The sequence below is a fragment of the Rhinolophus sinicus genome, linkage group LG06, assembly GCF_036562045.2.
Source record: "Rhinolophus sinicus isolate RSC01 linkage group LG06, ASM3656204v1, whole genome shotgun sequence".
NCBI classification, from domain to species: Eukaryota; Metazoa; Chordata; class Mammalia; order Chiroptera; family Rhinolophidae; genus Rhinolophus; species Rhinolophus sinicus.
In genome coordinates, this window is record NC_133756.1 from 6,772,924 (window position 1) to 6,787,980 (window position 15,057).

Consider the following 15,057-nt stretch of genomic DNA (forward strand, 5'->3'; position numbering starts at 1 on the left):
CTTTTTACCCCAGGGGAACCTCCTCCTGGGGTCTGATGTGTCCTTTGGTGGGGCGGGGGGGGGGAATCAGTGCCACACCCCAAGTCCTGTGATCCCAGGTTGTGCAAACACCCTCCTCATTCCTGAATCCACATGCTGCCATTTTTCTGTGCTGTGTGCACACGTGTGCATGTACATGTGTTTAAAGGGACAACACTCCTGTTTGGAAACCCTTAGTGCCTGGGATTAAACAAACATATTCTTGAGTCTCACAGGCTGGTAGGATGGTGGCAGGAATCCTCGCCAGGCCATGCGCGGCTGCACCTCTATGAAGGTCGAGGCCAAACCACGCCAGCTGCCAGACAGCCTGTGTGCTGGGTGCTGCTCTAGGTGCACAGCCTGTGTCAGCAGCCTCTCCAGACAGAGAAACTGAAGCAGGGAGGGGGAACCCTTGCTGAAATTCCCCAGCTTCCAGGTGGCAGAGCCTGTGGGTCTCACCCTCTGCTGTGGTCTCCTGGTCCCCACCCAGGTGTGCCCTGGTGACTGGTGCTGGGGTGCGGTTCAGGTGCTGGGATGGGGCGCCCCTGCTTTGGGTGAGGCCACACAGCCCTGTGGCCCAGGATGGGTTTCTTACCGTTTGTCTGTTCGTGTAGACGCTTGGTTCATCTCACTATTGGCAATAAAGTTTCTGATTTCAGAGAAATATGAGTCTTCCTTCTCGTCTAAAAGTGCGTGGGTGTCTGACTCGGAGGTGGGGGAGGAGGCGCTGGTTCCGAGGTGGTTCGTGAGGACCCCAGCGTGCTGGCTCACTGTGGGGACAGGGGCATCAGAGGGGGGCCCTCAACTGAACCCCTGCCCTCCCCTTACTCCTCTCCTCTCCGCCCCCTCCTCTCCCCTCCTCCGTTCTCTCCTCCCTCCTCTCCCCTCCTCTGTTCTCTCCCTTCCTCTCCCCTCCTCTGTTCTCTCCCTTCCTCTCCCCTCCCCTCCCCTCCTCCACCTCACATCTCTCCCGGTTGCCCCCCGTCTTTGCAGCCCTCCCTTCCTCGCTCCTGAATCCATCTACCCCAGCTCTGGGCCTGCAGGACCGGCCCCTGGGTGTCCCGGGTGGTCTGCCGCACGGGCTGGGGCCCCACCTGGTGCGTGCTCATGCTCGTGCTTCTTGAGGTGTCTGTCCAGGTTGGTCTGCTGCCCAAAGCACCGGTTGCACAGGTGGCACTTGAAGGGCTTCTCCTTGTTGTGGATGTTACGGACGTGCCGCTGGAGGTTAGAGGAGATGCTGAAGGAGCGGTCGCAGTACTTACACCTGGAAGACACACAGGACTCAGAGGAGCCCCAGGGCTGCCCTCAGGGGCCCTGGGAGCCGCATGCACCCCCCACCCGCAGCCCTGCAGGACCCTGTGCCCCAAGGACCCTGGGTGACCCAACTTGAAGGTGGTCGTGGTGAAGGTGGTCGTGGTGCCCAGAAGCAGCTACGCTTAGAAAAGCAGGTATTCTCCCCTGGCCCTCTGGGGGGAGAGTCACGTTGGGATGCCCCCGAGGGGTCGAGTACCCAGTGGGGCCCGTGCCCCTGGGTGCCCTCCGTTTTCTGGTCTCCCAGCACAGAGGCGGGCCAGGCAGGTCCATGCCGGAGGGTGGCATTTTCCGTGTGGCCTCAAGGGGGCAGCATCACCCCACAGAAAGGTGCTCAAGCTGGTGTCCCAGAAAGACGGGGCCCAAGGTGCTCCCTGAACCTTCCTGCCTGCAGAGACACACCCACCCTGGTGCGGGGCGGGCAAGGAGAACGGGGCCTCAGTGGGTCCTTGGGCTGGTCCCATTTCACTGGGGGCCTCAGCTTGCCAATCCATTACTTGGGGGCCTTAACTGCCCTGAAGGTGTGTGGGGGGCCCCCAGCCTTGCCCCTGTCCGGCCGCCTCCTCTACATGGACCTCAAATGACCACACTGCACCTTTTGGTGGGGGGCAGCTAGCCCTGCATGCTCAGTTTGCCTGTGTGCGCCTCTGCGGTGGGCACCACACTTGGGACAATTAGAAGGCACTCCTTCCTCTGGAAGCTTCCATCGCCTGTCAGAATGCTTTCCTGACATCCCAAGTTTAACCAGGCAAAGTGCTTCAGGGCCAGAAAATGGCCACGTTGAACAATCTGAGACACCAGCAATGTGATGGGGTCCCCGTAGGGGTGGGGCCCTCGTGCTCAGAGGGCAGAGAAGGGGAGGTCATTCTCTCCAGTTTGCAGAGGGGGGACCAAGAGCCAGGGCACAGCACAAGCACCAGGAACCCAGCCGGACACAGAAACAGCCGGAGCCGGGGAGGGCTGACCAGAAGGAACCTGCCACGCTGGGCTCTGCAGTCCCCACGCTGCCTCCTCCTGGTGGTACAAGGCCAGGCCAGTGACCACTGACTGACACCCGCTCTGTGCGCCCACGTGTGCACATGTGCAGATGTGTGCAGAGAGCACACATGTTAGTGGGCATGTGATACACGCACACCTGGGCACACACCTATGCACCTGGTCTTCAGAACCCCAGGGACATTCTGGAGCCTCAGAGGCGCATGAGCACGTAGAACGCTGACCTATACTCGTGGAATTTCCTGTGTGGGAACGAGACTGGCCTCCCACGCAGCAGGCAGGACCCCAGCTGCCGGTCAGTGCAGCCAACCAGTCCCAGCGGGCATACTCCTGGCAGCCTGAGTTCATCCACAGGGACGCGGCCGGCCAGCAGCTGGACCTGTCATAAGAGTGGCCGCCTGGCATTGGCCCAGGAGGGCCCACCCCAGCCAACGGGTCTGGCGGCCGCGCCAGTGCACTCGCGGTCCTACAGATGGAAGCGGCCTGAGGACACTTCAGGAGCCTGGCCTCTCGGTGGCCAGGCCAGTAGGGCCGTGTCAGAGTGGCCTTCACAGAGCCACAGGCCAGCATGTAAGGCCTGTTGCTGACATGTGACATTCGGAGGCCTGGCCCTGCCCAGGGAGTCTGATCCACCATAGCGCACACGGAAGGAAGCGGGGAGTGTCGCCCCGTGACTGCATCCCACCTGCCCAGCCTAGGAGCTGGGCTTTCCCCGCAGGAAAGGTGACAGCGCTGGGAAACCCTGTCCTGGGACGCTCAGAGCCTCGGAGTCAACCCCACCCCCTCAACCTCTGGGATAAAACCCGGCAAGTTCAATGACAGACATCAGGCAGGGCTGGTGAGACAGGACCCCAGGGCTCCCCCACGGTGCCTTTCTGGGCTTCGTTCACTCAGTTGCTGAAGCTTCCAGGATCTGCCTGGCCTTCTCAGCAGGTGGGCAAGGAGCAGCCTGTGACCTACACAGGAACTCCCCAGGCCATGGTCCCCGGGCTCCTCCTGAATGACACTCAGCCTTCTCTGCTCCCAGCCCAGGGCTGGCCTGTTGGGCCCTCCTGGGGCCAGCTGAGCCCCCGGCCCCTGGGAACGTCGGGCTTTGGTCCCAGCCTGTCCTCTGGCAGCATCATGACGTTCACTGGCCCCAACTTGCACCCACCATCCTGGAATCCCACACCGGGAGGCACCACTGCGTTGTCTTTCGTGGCCTGAACAGAGGAGGAGTCTGGCGGGGTTTGAGCCCTCGCTGAGGCCGGCAGCCCCAACACAACAGTCCAGGAAGGAGGACTTTCTAGCCCAGAATGCACCCAGGCCCCGCCCCCCCAGGCACATCCTTACACTTACATACCCCCCGCCCCCGATGGTGCCAGGCTCCCAGACCAGGCCTGTTCTCAGGATGGTCACTTAGGAAGGACCAAGTGCAAGGCCACGCTGGCCCCAGCCTAGGTCTGGGCACTCGCCCCGCCCACCCAGTAGGCTCAGTGGCGCCCACCCTCCATCTGTACGGTGCTCAGTGTCCTCTCCTTGTTTTGGGCCATGCTGGGCCCTTTACAAGTCCCCACTAATGGCGGCTGTGGGTCCTTGGAGCAGTGGGGACCCTGAGTGAGAAACGGGGTTGGGTAGGAGCTCACTCGCAGACAAGGCTCCTTGCGAAGTTGTCTCCAGCCTCTGTGGGGTCGGGGAGGACCGGGAAGCCATGCCTTCAACTGGGTCAGAGACCCTGAATGTGGCCCTCCCTGGTTCTAATCGAAATAAATGGCCCAGGCAGAGAAGTCCATCTGAAATTTAGGGGAGCAGTGAGCCCAAAGCTCGAGGGAGCTAGGCTCTGCGAGCAGCTGGGGTCTGCACTGTAAATAAGCTGACAAGTGGCGAGTGAAATTTATGGCCTCGTGGTATAAAATAACACCACTGGGCTCCACCAGGAAGGGGAGGGCAGACCAGGCTGCTGTGGCGGCATGCAGCCGAGGCCCTAGAGGGTACCTTGCTGTGACCAGGCTGCCACCACCCCAGGGATGCCAGCCACAGTGGCCACAGCTCGGGGCAGTCCCAGGAGGGTGAAATGGCCCCCAGGCAGCGTCCTCTCCGGCAGCCCAGTAGGACCACACCTGCCATCACAGGGAGAAATGCTTTGGTAATTGTAAAAGTAGGGGAAGGGAAAGACAGAAGAGATTTTGAAACTCAGCGCTAAAAATAAAACTCACAAAGAAAAAAGACCATCCGGACCACCTGTCGGCCCTGAGGGAAGTGGTAACCGGGCCTGGCTGGGCATTTGGTTTCACACAGACAGTGGGACGGGAGCCTGGGGGGAAATGAACTGAGGATGGAGGGCGTGCGTCCTCAGGTGGGAGTTCCAGGTGCCCAGGAGCCCGCAGGCCAGGCCACAAAGGCTCGCATCCAGAGTGTCACGCAGGGCCCCACTGGGCAGCACCCCGAGCATGGCCACCAGGACGGGTGAAGAAAGCAGCCCCCTTCATTCCTAATTCATTTTTTTTTCTCCCTCTTCAACCTAATCTCAACAAGCCCTCCACGCTACAGCTTTAAGAAATAAGTGTCATAACTGCACCTCGTCCTCCAACCTGACTCAGATCTCTAAGCTAGAAGAGGGAGTCAGTCCAGGACACCGGCACGGCCCAGGCAGGAGGTTTGACCTTCCCTCCAGGAAATGTATCAGCCACACCAAAGGGCTTTCAAACACTTTCTGAGTGATTTCAGATGAGCTGGGGCACGGATTTTAAAGGAAGCGTGTCCCAGTGTTGTCCAGTTTGATTATCGAGTCACTCTGGGCAGCTCATGAAAGTCCAGCCTGCAAGGGGGACGTCAGCTGGCCTCTTTGGCACACACGCAGCGGCACACATGAGCTCACACGGGCAGGTGGTGGGTGGGAGGTTTTAATCAGCCTCCTGGGCTGGGCAGGGGTCCCTTTGGCAGGGCCTGTGCCCGGCTCAGCGGGTTTCTGTGGACGAAAGTGCGCATTTCCTCTTCCCACTTAAATCCTTTCAATGATCAAAGTGCTCCCAGAAACACTGGTGATGTCACAGCAGAGTCATACCCTCAGTCTCCTCATCACGGGGCTGCCTTGAGCCAGATAAAGTCGGGATTTGCAAAGCAAACTTTCAAAGCAGTTACTGTTATGCAAGTTGAACCTCACAGATTGGCGAGAGCAAAAGAAATCAATGATAATCAAATTCTCCCATAAACACGGCGCGACCCCCGGAGGTTCTCACACAGAACACTGTCCAGAAGTCAGCTCTGGTTACAGAAGAAACACATGCGGGGGCCGGAAGCGGACCACATCAATCTTTCTGTTGCTGGCCTTTGTTAAGTTGTAATTCAGTTCTTGGAGGCACAGGGGTGCCTGTGTGCTGGGAGTCGCGGGGGGCGGGGGGTGCGCTGACCAGATAGCCGCTATGGCGCATGAGCTGTCATTTATCCTGCCAGGACAGGACGTGGTCCTGTGGTGGTCAGGGGATGCTTGTTATGTCTTGGGGTGGGGCGTGGGGACCATGACACCTGCAGGCCACCGTCCCCAGGGATGGGGGGACTCACACAGTTTCTAGGGCCAGTGGGTGGCTCTAAGCTCGGTGTGGCCAGATATAGGAGTCTTATGCTACCAACTTAAAACCACGCCAAACTCATCGCCAGACACACCCCGATGCCGTCTTGGCAGCTAAGCTGTCTCCCAAATTTGCCTCATGTCTCCATCACTTGGGGGCTCTCATCTAAAATGCTGATTCCCAGGCCTCTCCCTGAGCAGGGTCCCTGAAAGCCAGGGAATCACCCCCAGCCCTCCCTGTGCCTCATGAAAGCCCCAGGGATGGAGGAACAACCCACTTCTGGAGCTGAATGGTAAGCAGCGTGGCTGTGGGCTCGGGGCCTAGGAAAGTCATGGGGAGTCTTTGAAATGGGGGTTGTGCCCCCACTCGCTGTGAATGTGAAACACAGTGGCTGTGATCTCTGCCTAAGCATTGAGGGTGAGGTGGGGGGCAGACACCCGGCTTCTGTCCAGCGAATCCCTCAGGGCACCCCAACCCTGGGCTGGGACCTGCACTTGTACGGAGCTCCTTCCCCACTGCCCACCTTGCCTTAGGCGTCTGCCCTCCTCCACCACCCAGGCTTAGGTCCGCTGTGGCCACTGTGACATGGACGGAGTTGGGCTGGTAGGGCTGAGGCTGAGGCTTCTCCGACAGACCACCCCTGGGGCCCGGGCTCGGGCTGCTCCTGTGCTGAGCCCTGCCCTCGCTGACACCCCGAGCAGGAGGGAGAGCTGCTTCTGGGCATCGTCCTCTGGGGACAGGTGGGAGCCTTCAGGGAGCCTGCCAGGCACATCCTGCCTAATCCTTACAACATCCCAGGGTGCAAGATGGCGGTGGGGCCAGGGCTTCACAGGGAGCAGCGTGCTGGCCCCCCCGCTGCCCTTGCTGTCCCAGCAGGAGCCTGCCTCCCCCAGCCCAGGCCGGGTGAGCGCCCACCTGTACGGCTGCTCCCCGGTGTGTGTCCTCAGGTGTCTTGTGAGGTTTGCAGATCGAGGGAAGATCTTCCCGCAGTACCTGGGGTGGGGGGTGGGGAGACCATTAGGCAGAGGCATAGATTCGCGGGCCCAGGTCCTTTCCTGGCCCAGCCTCCAGCTGGGTATCTGTCCCCGAGGTCCCACCTGAGGCAGGTGGCCCAGGTGCACATCCTGGATCTCAGTTTCTTCTGCAGCCCGGAGGCTCAGCTGAGCTTTACAGAGAAGCCCGGCATTGTGCCACCGGATGGGCAGACCAGCCTATTCTGGCTTGCTTGGGCCGCGCTCCTTCCTGAAGCAGTATTTCAGCCCTGGAGCCCAGGGTTCTGAGCTGGATCGGACCGGGTGGACCAGGCCAGTGCAGCTGGGGTTGGACAGGGCAGTGTCTTCCCAGTGCTGGGCTTGCAGGTCCCTTCCCATGATTAAACGCTGACCAGCACATCTCAGGTCAGGCCTGAGGAGGTCCAGACGGCTGGGCCAAGGTGGCATTTTCTTAGGCTCAAGCAAACGCAGCGTGGTCGGGGGCAGCGCACCCTACACGTGTGTATTTGCGGATAATGGACCATTTATTGCTACTATGGTATAAGCTGTGACTGAGGGTTTCTTCCCGGAAGTGCAGGTTCGCAGGCTGTGGTGTGTCACCTGTGGCCACCTTGCCAGGACCGCCCCACCAGCCCCCGGGGACTTGCCGTATCTCACCTGCACGTGTAGCGCTCCTTGCCCTTCCTGAGGATGGGGTCCGAGAGCGTTGGGGGCGGGGACCGGAAGTTGAATGGGTGGTGGGGGAGGGGCTGCAGGGAGCCACCAGAGTCCGCTTTCATGGCAGCAAAGCTCTCCAGCTTCTCTGTCATGGTCTCAATGGCTGACATCTGTTGGTACGAGAGTGGAAAAAGCTGGGGGACCTCCCGGAGCTGCCACCTCTCTTGGAGAGTGTGGGCCCACCCCAAGGGCACCTGGGGGGCCTTGATGACAGAGCACATCAGTGGGCCAGGCCACGGAGGCCATGTGGGCCCTCAGGCTGTCACTGGAACCAGCAGTGTCACTGCATCTTCTTGGCCATTGGGCTGGATTCTTTCACTTCCTGCAGCCAACCCTACTCCTGTCCTTCCCTTACAGTCTAGAGTCCAGGCTGTGGAGCTGGAGGTGACCTTCAGCAGCCAGCCTGTCTGTCTGGTTTGATGAGACAGTGACACAGGCTGTCAATGTATGTGATTACACACACCCTTATTTTAAAACCAGCCAGCGATGCCCCACTGTCTTGACCCCTGGCCAGCCCCTGGATGTCTAGTTTGGTTAAAGACAGAATTATATTTAAATTTCTTTTCTGAGTCTTAAAAAACTAAGACAGCTGCCTGAACCTCAGGTTAAAGCATGGATCACGGGCTTGAGGCAGCACTGCCACCTAGTGGCAGCAGGCCATAATTGCAGGCAAAGTACTAAGATTCAACAGCCTGAGATTACTCCCCACTAACTCAATGCTCAAGATGATAGTGCCAGTGTGACCCGGCACAGGACACAGTAATGTGCCCAAAGGGAGCTGTCTCTCTGCTCCTTGGAGATGCCAAGAGCTTGCTCAGGGAGGAGAAGTGGGTGTGGTGCTCGTCATTCCCACCTGGTGGGCAGAGTTCCGATCAGAATCCCAGACTGTGTCTGTCTCCTGAGGTTTGGGGGCTTGGGAACAGGGGAGGGACAGGGCTGATGGAGCTGCAAAGGCCTCAGCAGCACTTTCACTGTCTCCTTCCCTGGACGGAGGGGTTTGCCTGGAGAGTGTCCGCTGTGAGCCAGGCCCTGCGGGAGGCAGGGTGGGGGCCTGGACAGAAAGCACTGTCATTATGGCACAGTCCATCAGGGTGTAAGTTGCGGACAACCAATTGGTGACAATAAAATCACCCAGAAAGGGGTTAGCGAATGAAAAATGGTGTCCGCCCATGCGGCCCAGGTCTCCCTGTGGGCCAGGGTGGCAGGGCTTCAGGCTCACCATCCCCGTGGGGCAGGCACGTTCTCCCCTCAGGCTCACAGTGCTTCCTGTCCTGGGCTGCCCCCTCCCACCCCGGTCCCTGTTCATGCACAGATGCACACTGTACCCTCAGCTGCTGTCCAGCCTCTCACGGCCCCACCACAGCCTGGACAATGGGAACCCCCAGAACACGGATTCCTGCCCATCTGCCTGTGGACTCAGTTTTAGCCACAGTCTTGGAAGGCTTGGGAACTCTCCACCACCCCAGACTCCCCAGGACCCCAAGAAGTGGTGAAGGGCCGTGGCCCCATGCACCCCAGGGGCCCACCTGCACGCCAGGAGTCAGAAATGGAAGGCCCTGACAATGGGCCTGGCATCTGACCACCAGTCTGACTGCATCTGACCCTAGAGGCGGTCAGTTATCTGGCCCCAAGTGATGGCCTGACCTCAGGCTATTTAATTAGGTGACTTACTGGTCCCCACCTCCCATCACAGCTCCACTGCAGCTCTGGGCCCACAGGGCAGGCATAGGGGGCTGAAAGAGGGGACAGTGCCCCTCCCTTCCTCAGGCCTGGGTGGGGCTCAGAGGCCACTGCAGGTCTGCCTGCTCCACGGGATCAGATATCCCGGCTGAGCTCCCGCACAAACACAAACACAGGATGCGCCTGGCTGGCTTGTCGGCTTTTTCCAGCCCGTCCGAGGAAAATCAGGGGAAGTTGTTACCCAAACTCCACGGCCCCAGCAAAACAATGGGAGGCACTAAGTTTAGCTGTGAACCCAGGCAGGGTGCGGGTTTCACAACCTGGGGGTGTCTGTCCAGGGTGGGAAGCTCTGAGAGAGAACAATGCCCCGTCTGGGGTCGGGTTCAGGCCCGTCCCACAGCTCAGGCCCCTGGGCCCTCTGGGTTTGGGGGAGGAGGCCTGTGGCTCTGGGGGGGCTGGGCCCCAAGCAGTGAGAACAGGTAGGCATACGGGCAGGGAACTGGGAAAGACTCTGCCAGGCTCTGCTGCTCACCCCAGCTTCAGCCACCTCTCTGTGCCCACCCCTGGGAGAACGTGGCTGGAGGGCACACATGACTGGGTGCTGACTTGGGGGGGGTCTCTTTCCCAGACTCCAACTCTAGTCCGGCCGACAGCCTGGCCACCCTATCTAGCCCTGGGGGAGGGCGTTTATCCTGCCCCCACCGCCTGGGACCCTCTGCCCTCAATGCCAGTCCCTCCGCTTCTCTCCTGCTCCTGCCTCCTTATGCCCTTCTCTGCCCCCCTCTACACGCAGGCCGATCCTCTCCTGGTCTTTTCACGTACGTACACTCAAGGACTGCTCACGTCCACACCTCTGGGCTGTTTCCCGTCTTTCCCTTTATGTTCAAAATTCTTGGATTCACTCCCGGCTTACTCTGCCCACCACCCATGGAAGTTCATTTCCCTGCTACAGCTGAGCCATGGGTCAGTGGGTCCCTTGTGGGCCAGGGTCCTCGGCCACCACGCGGTTACCTGTGGGGTCTGCGGGAGAGACTCCTGAGCATCGGATAGGAGAGGAGTATGGCTTGGGTGTATGGCTTGGTCTGGACGGGCCTTGAGGCTCCTGGCTGCCAAAAAATGCCGCCCAGCCCACAGCGGGTCTTACCTGGGGGTGGAAGAGCAGTGGGGACGGCCGCAGGTACTTCTCTTTCAGGGCTCCCACGGGGTCTGGCACCTTCCGCTTCTCTACCCTGCTGGACAGCAACACAGAGGGTTACGTACCCCAGCGAGCGGCCCACCAGGCTCCTGCCTGTGTCCCATCGCTCACCAGGTGGGAGACCTCACCACAACGGCCTGGCTTCCTCGGCCCACCTGATGGCTGTGAGGACTTCCATGACCCAGCCACCCTATTGCCTGTGTGACCTCCTGGCTGGCCCCTCCCATGCTCCCCCCACCACATGCCCAGTGCTAAAGCCCGAGTCTCCCTAGTGTGCCCCCAACCACTCCAGCTGTGGGCGCCGTGCACGTGTCCACGCTGGAGCCTGGAGTCTTCTCTGGAGCCCTGGGTGCACCAGCCTCTGCCAACTGACCTGTCAACCCTGCGAGGGGTCAGCCCTGTCGGGGTCCCTGGGCTTGCCACAGCAAAACGTGGAGCACAGAGCAGGCCGCCACCCACACCCCGACTTCCCATTCCTCCCGGCCCTTGGCCTGAGGCACTCTGCCCGACTGGGCAGGTAAACGTGCCCAGTGGGTCCCGTCCTGGGGAAGTTACCAGGGCCTCCAGGCAGGTTCTACCCCAGACTTGTGAAAGTTGCTAGAGATGACAGTTCTAGAATGTTTCCCAAATGGTGGTGACAACTGTTAACCACAGAACAAGAGGAGGAGGTGGCTGGGGTGGCGTCCAGCAATGTCTCGTCTCACCTGAGCCTCTCCTCTCACTGTTTCTCAGCAGCACCTGCCTCAGTCTCTCCTGAGGAGTGGAGATTTAATCTCCACTTTGGGGAGACTGGCCACCACCCCACACCCAGACATAGCCCCTCTGAACAAGCGTGGGACCAGCCGCTCCTGCTTCACTCGTGCGAGGGCCTGGTTCGGTGCTGTGCTTACGTAACTCTCACGTGTGACTCTGCCCTCCAGGGGAGTTGTAGAGGCACTGATGGGAGCAGGACGGGGATGGCCGCAAAGAGGCTTGAGTGTAGGAAGGCTGCACAGCCACCCCAGAATCCCAGAGGCAGGAGCACCTGGCAGCTAACGCCATGGAGACCCACAGCCCAGTCCAGGAGGGAGAGGACAGGAGCTGGGAAGGTTCTGGGCTTTGGGAAGGTTCACCTCCCGGTGGAATAAAATAAACCTCTGGCAGTGGCCATGTGCGTGTGTGGACACTGGCTCGGAGAGCGTCTCACTCTGCAGGACTTAACCGAGGGCCTGCCTGCTCACAGCTGGACCATGTCGGACCCGGCCCTCCGAGGCAGCACTGCAGGCTGGTGGCATGCTCAGAGAGAAGGGGGACCCACATGGGAGGAGGAGGGTGAGGTTTTCTCCTTCTCTTCTTCTGCCTTTTTTGCTCATCTGTGTCACATGGCAGCCCCATGTGGGACAGCAGGTGAGGACAGGGCATGCTGACGGGCAGAGCAGGAGGCTGCCTGCCTCCCCCTCCCTGGCACCTCTGTCATCATTTGTCACATGTGTACCTTCAGCAAGTGTGACCTCCTCACCTGCATGCCCATCCCAGGCCCTGGCCGGCCCCTCAGGGAACAGTGGGCACACGGGCCCTCAAGGCGGCCACGTGCCCCCTTACTTCCCGAACCAGTGGGTGTACCACACGCGTGTGGCCGAGGGACTCTCACAGAGGCAAGGCCTGTATCAGCGGCAGCCGTCTGTGCGGGCGCCTCCAGGCTCCCTCTGGAGCCCACCTGCCCACATGCACAGCTCTCTTCTCAGGGTCCAGCCTGCCCAGCGCCCCAGGACAGGTGCGGTGGAGGTCAGATCCCTCCCCTCTAACAAACCCATCTGATCAAAGGCTGCCCACAACCTGGGGGGGACTGAGTTGGCCCCTCACCAGAGGGATCCTGATATTTGTACACCCTTTCTCTCCCCTCCTTCACCTTCCCCCGACTTCCCCAGACCACCAGACACCCCCAGATGTGGCTCCAAAGAGCAGCTGAAGGGAAGCGGAGACACTGGGAGCAGAGGAAAGAGCGAGAGGAGTTTTGAGGTCTGGGCCAGAGAAGACACACGGAGGAGGAGGGCGGCTCAAGGCAGGGCAGCGGGCATCCCAGCGGCTGTCAGCAAAAGGGAACCGTGTGTATCCAGGAGACGCCAAACATGGCTCTGGCTGGGTGTCCACCCCAGGAACAGGCCTAGCCAAGCGTGTGCTCAGGCACAGAACCCCCCAAAAGCTTAGGTGCCCCCATGAATCCACCAAAGGCTACGAACCTCAGGGGAGTGTGTGAGTGTCACCTCCCGCACGCTGACCCCGCCCAGCTGCCCAGCTGGGTGGTGCCCATGTGGGACAGCAGGTGAGGACAGGGCATGTTAATACCTGTAGATGGGGTCCATGAAAAAGGGTGACGGCTTGGCATAGTGCAGGGAGGGCTGCTGGGGCAGCGGTGCTGGGCACGCCTTGGGCAGCCCCTCGCCGGCCCCCAGCTTGCGCTCGCCGTAGATGTGGTTCTTGCGGGGCTCCCGCCCCCCGCCGTTCTGGCTGGCTCGGACGCGGCTGCCGATGCTCAGGTCCAGCGGCTGCTCCTCGCCGGACGCCAGGGCCGGGGCGACCTTGGGCGTGGGCAGGACAGGCTTTGCCTCTTTGGGTTTGGTGGTGAGATCAAAGGGGGACTCGGCACTGGGGCCGCCCACCTTGAGGGCGTCCCGGGGGGACTTTGGCTCGGCTTTGACCAGCAAGTTGTGGGCAAGGGTGCGGTCCGTGAAGGGGTAGAGGGAGTGCGGGAAGTTGGGCAGGAACTGAAAGGGAAACACCGAGTGGTACGGCAGCGCGCCCAGCTTCTTCTCCTGGATGCCCATGAAGCCGGGGCCGAAGTACTTCTCGGCGATGGAGGCGATGGCCTTGATGGAGTCGCCCGCAGCGCCCGACGCGGTCAGCAGCTGCTCATCGGGCGGCGGGAAGAAGGAGTGGTGGGCGTAGAAGACGGGCACCTCGCCCACGCTGTTCGCAGCCCCCGGGGGCGCCGTGCCGCCCCCAAACTCGGCCTTGCTCTCAGCCGCCTTGCTCTTGTCCTGAACCTTATCGCGGTCACTGTCCACGTCGCTGTCCAGGTCCGAGCCTGTGCCTGTGGTCGTGTCCAGGTCCGTCCCGGTCGTGGTGTTGATGTCCTCAAAGTCGCTGCCGTCCGACAGGTCGCTGCTCCGTGTCTTGAGCTTCTCGGCGTACGTGTCCTCCAGGCGGCCCTCGAACTTCTCCTCGGCCCCCGCTGCCGCCGTGGCACCCTGGCCGCTGTTGGCCACGGCGGAGACCAGGGGCAGGGCTGGGTTCCCCAGGGGGCTGGGGAGCTTGGTGTCCTGCGTGTGGTTCAGAGGGCTCTTGAGCAGCGGCGTGGGAGGTAGCAGAGGCGGCCGGGGGTACAGGGATGGAGGAAAGATGCCCGGGAAGCCAGGCGTGAGTGCGGGGAAGGCCGGCGGGGCCGCGGAGAACGGCAGGCTCCCTGGGTGCGGCCTGGACGGAAAGTACTCGTTGAAGCCCAGGCCGGTGTGGTTGAGGCTGGGGGGCGGCTTCGCCTTGTCCATCATGGGGCTGGGGGTCAAGGGCAGGCCCGGGGAGAAGAGGCCACCTGGCGTGTAATGGCTCTTGCCCTCGCAGAAGCGCCGGTGCTTGTTGAGGGAGGAGGTAGTGCTGAACATCTGCCCGCAGTCCTTGCACTTGATCTGCGTGCGGCAGTCGGCGTGCATCCGCTTGTGGCGACACAGGTTGGAGAACTGCGTGTAGGACTTGTGGCAGACCTCACCTAAAGCGTCAGCGGGAAGCGAAGACAAACACCGTATGAAATTACCGGGAAACCCTGGGCTCTGGGGAGTGCGCCACGGGCTGCTTCTGGCTCTGTCATCAGAGCAGCCGTGCTCATGTGTGAGCATACGTGTGTGCACAGGGGTGCATGTGTGTGGCCACGTGTGCAGGCGTGTCTGCATATGTATGTCCAAGTGTGTGTGCATGCATGGTCATGTGAGGACATATGTGCTCGCATGTATCTGTGGGCATGTGTGCATGAATGCATGCAGGTGTACACACACACATACATATATGAATGTGCATGTGTGCATGAGTGTGCAGTCTGTATGTGTGCCTGCACACGTGTGTGCACACATGTACAGTTATGTGTGCCTCCTACCCTCAGTGACCAGCATGGATTGCAAGGACCACCTGTGCCTTCCCTGGGGCCCCTGGGCTGGCTCAGACAGATCTCACCATCTCACTGGGAAATGGGGTGCAGTGTCAGTGACACTGCTCCAGCAGAGAGGAGACCACGGCCACCCAGATCAGATCTCCCACTTTCTAAAGAGTAAAATGCCCCCAGCTACCCTGTCCCCTCTTTTGGGCTCAGGCCCCATTTTCTGCACCCAAAAGAGGGGAACCAGCCCACTGAGGGGTTCTTAGGGAGTCTGAGCAGTGTGAGGTGACCATTTGGGGTGGCCTGAAGGTGGGGGTGGAGGGAAGCCCCAGGCAGGGCCATGCAGAGGGGGGCTGGGTCCATGTTTCAGAAAAGTGGAACGTCGCCAAATGGGGGTGAAGAGGCAGCGTCAGGCTCTTGCTGGCAGACACAAGTCTCTGCTCTTAACAGGAGAGGGCAGTGCTGGTCAGAGCCAAA

General features: G+C 60.7%; 1 protein-coding gene across 6 annotated transcripts in view; it reads right to left on the bottom strand.

The window, feature by feature from the left end:
• The window catches only part of PRDM16 (PR/SET domain 16), a 317,539-nt gene that overhangs the window by 9,520 nt on the left and 292,962 nt on the right, over positions 1 to 15,057 (bottom strand). For 4 of the 6 annotated variants that reach the window (XM_074334228.1, XM_074334227.1, XM_074334230.1 and 1 more), the window contains 6 exons: positions 12,783 to 14,199; positions 10,407 to 10,494; positions 7,523 to 7,692; positions 6,789 to 6,866; positions 1,113 to 1,282; positions 614 to 788 (listed from right to left, as the gene is read on the bottom strand). In XM_074334228.1, coding sequence (XP_074190329.1) covers positions 614 to 788; positions 1,113 to 1,282; positions 6,789 to 6,866; positions 7,523 to 7,692; positions 10,407 to 10,494; positions 12,783 to 14,199 — 2,098 coding nt within the window. The remainder of the gene's footprint in view (positions 1 to 613; positions 789 to 1,112; positions 1,283 to 6,788; positions 6,867 to 7,522; positions 7,693 to 10,406; positions 10,495 to 12,782; positions 14,200 to 15,057) is intronic. The other 2 variants (XM_074334231.1, XM_074334226.1) reach the window with 1 other exon arrangement.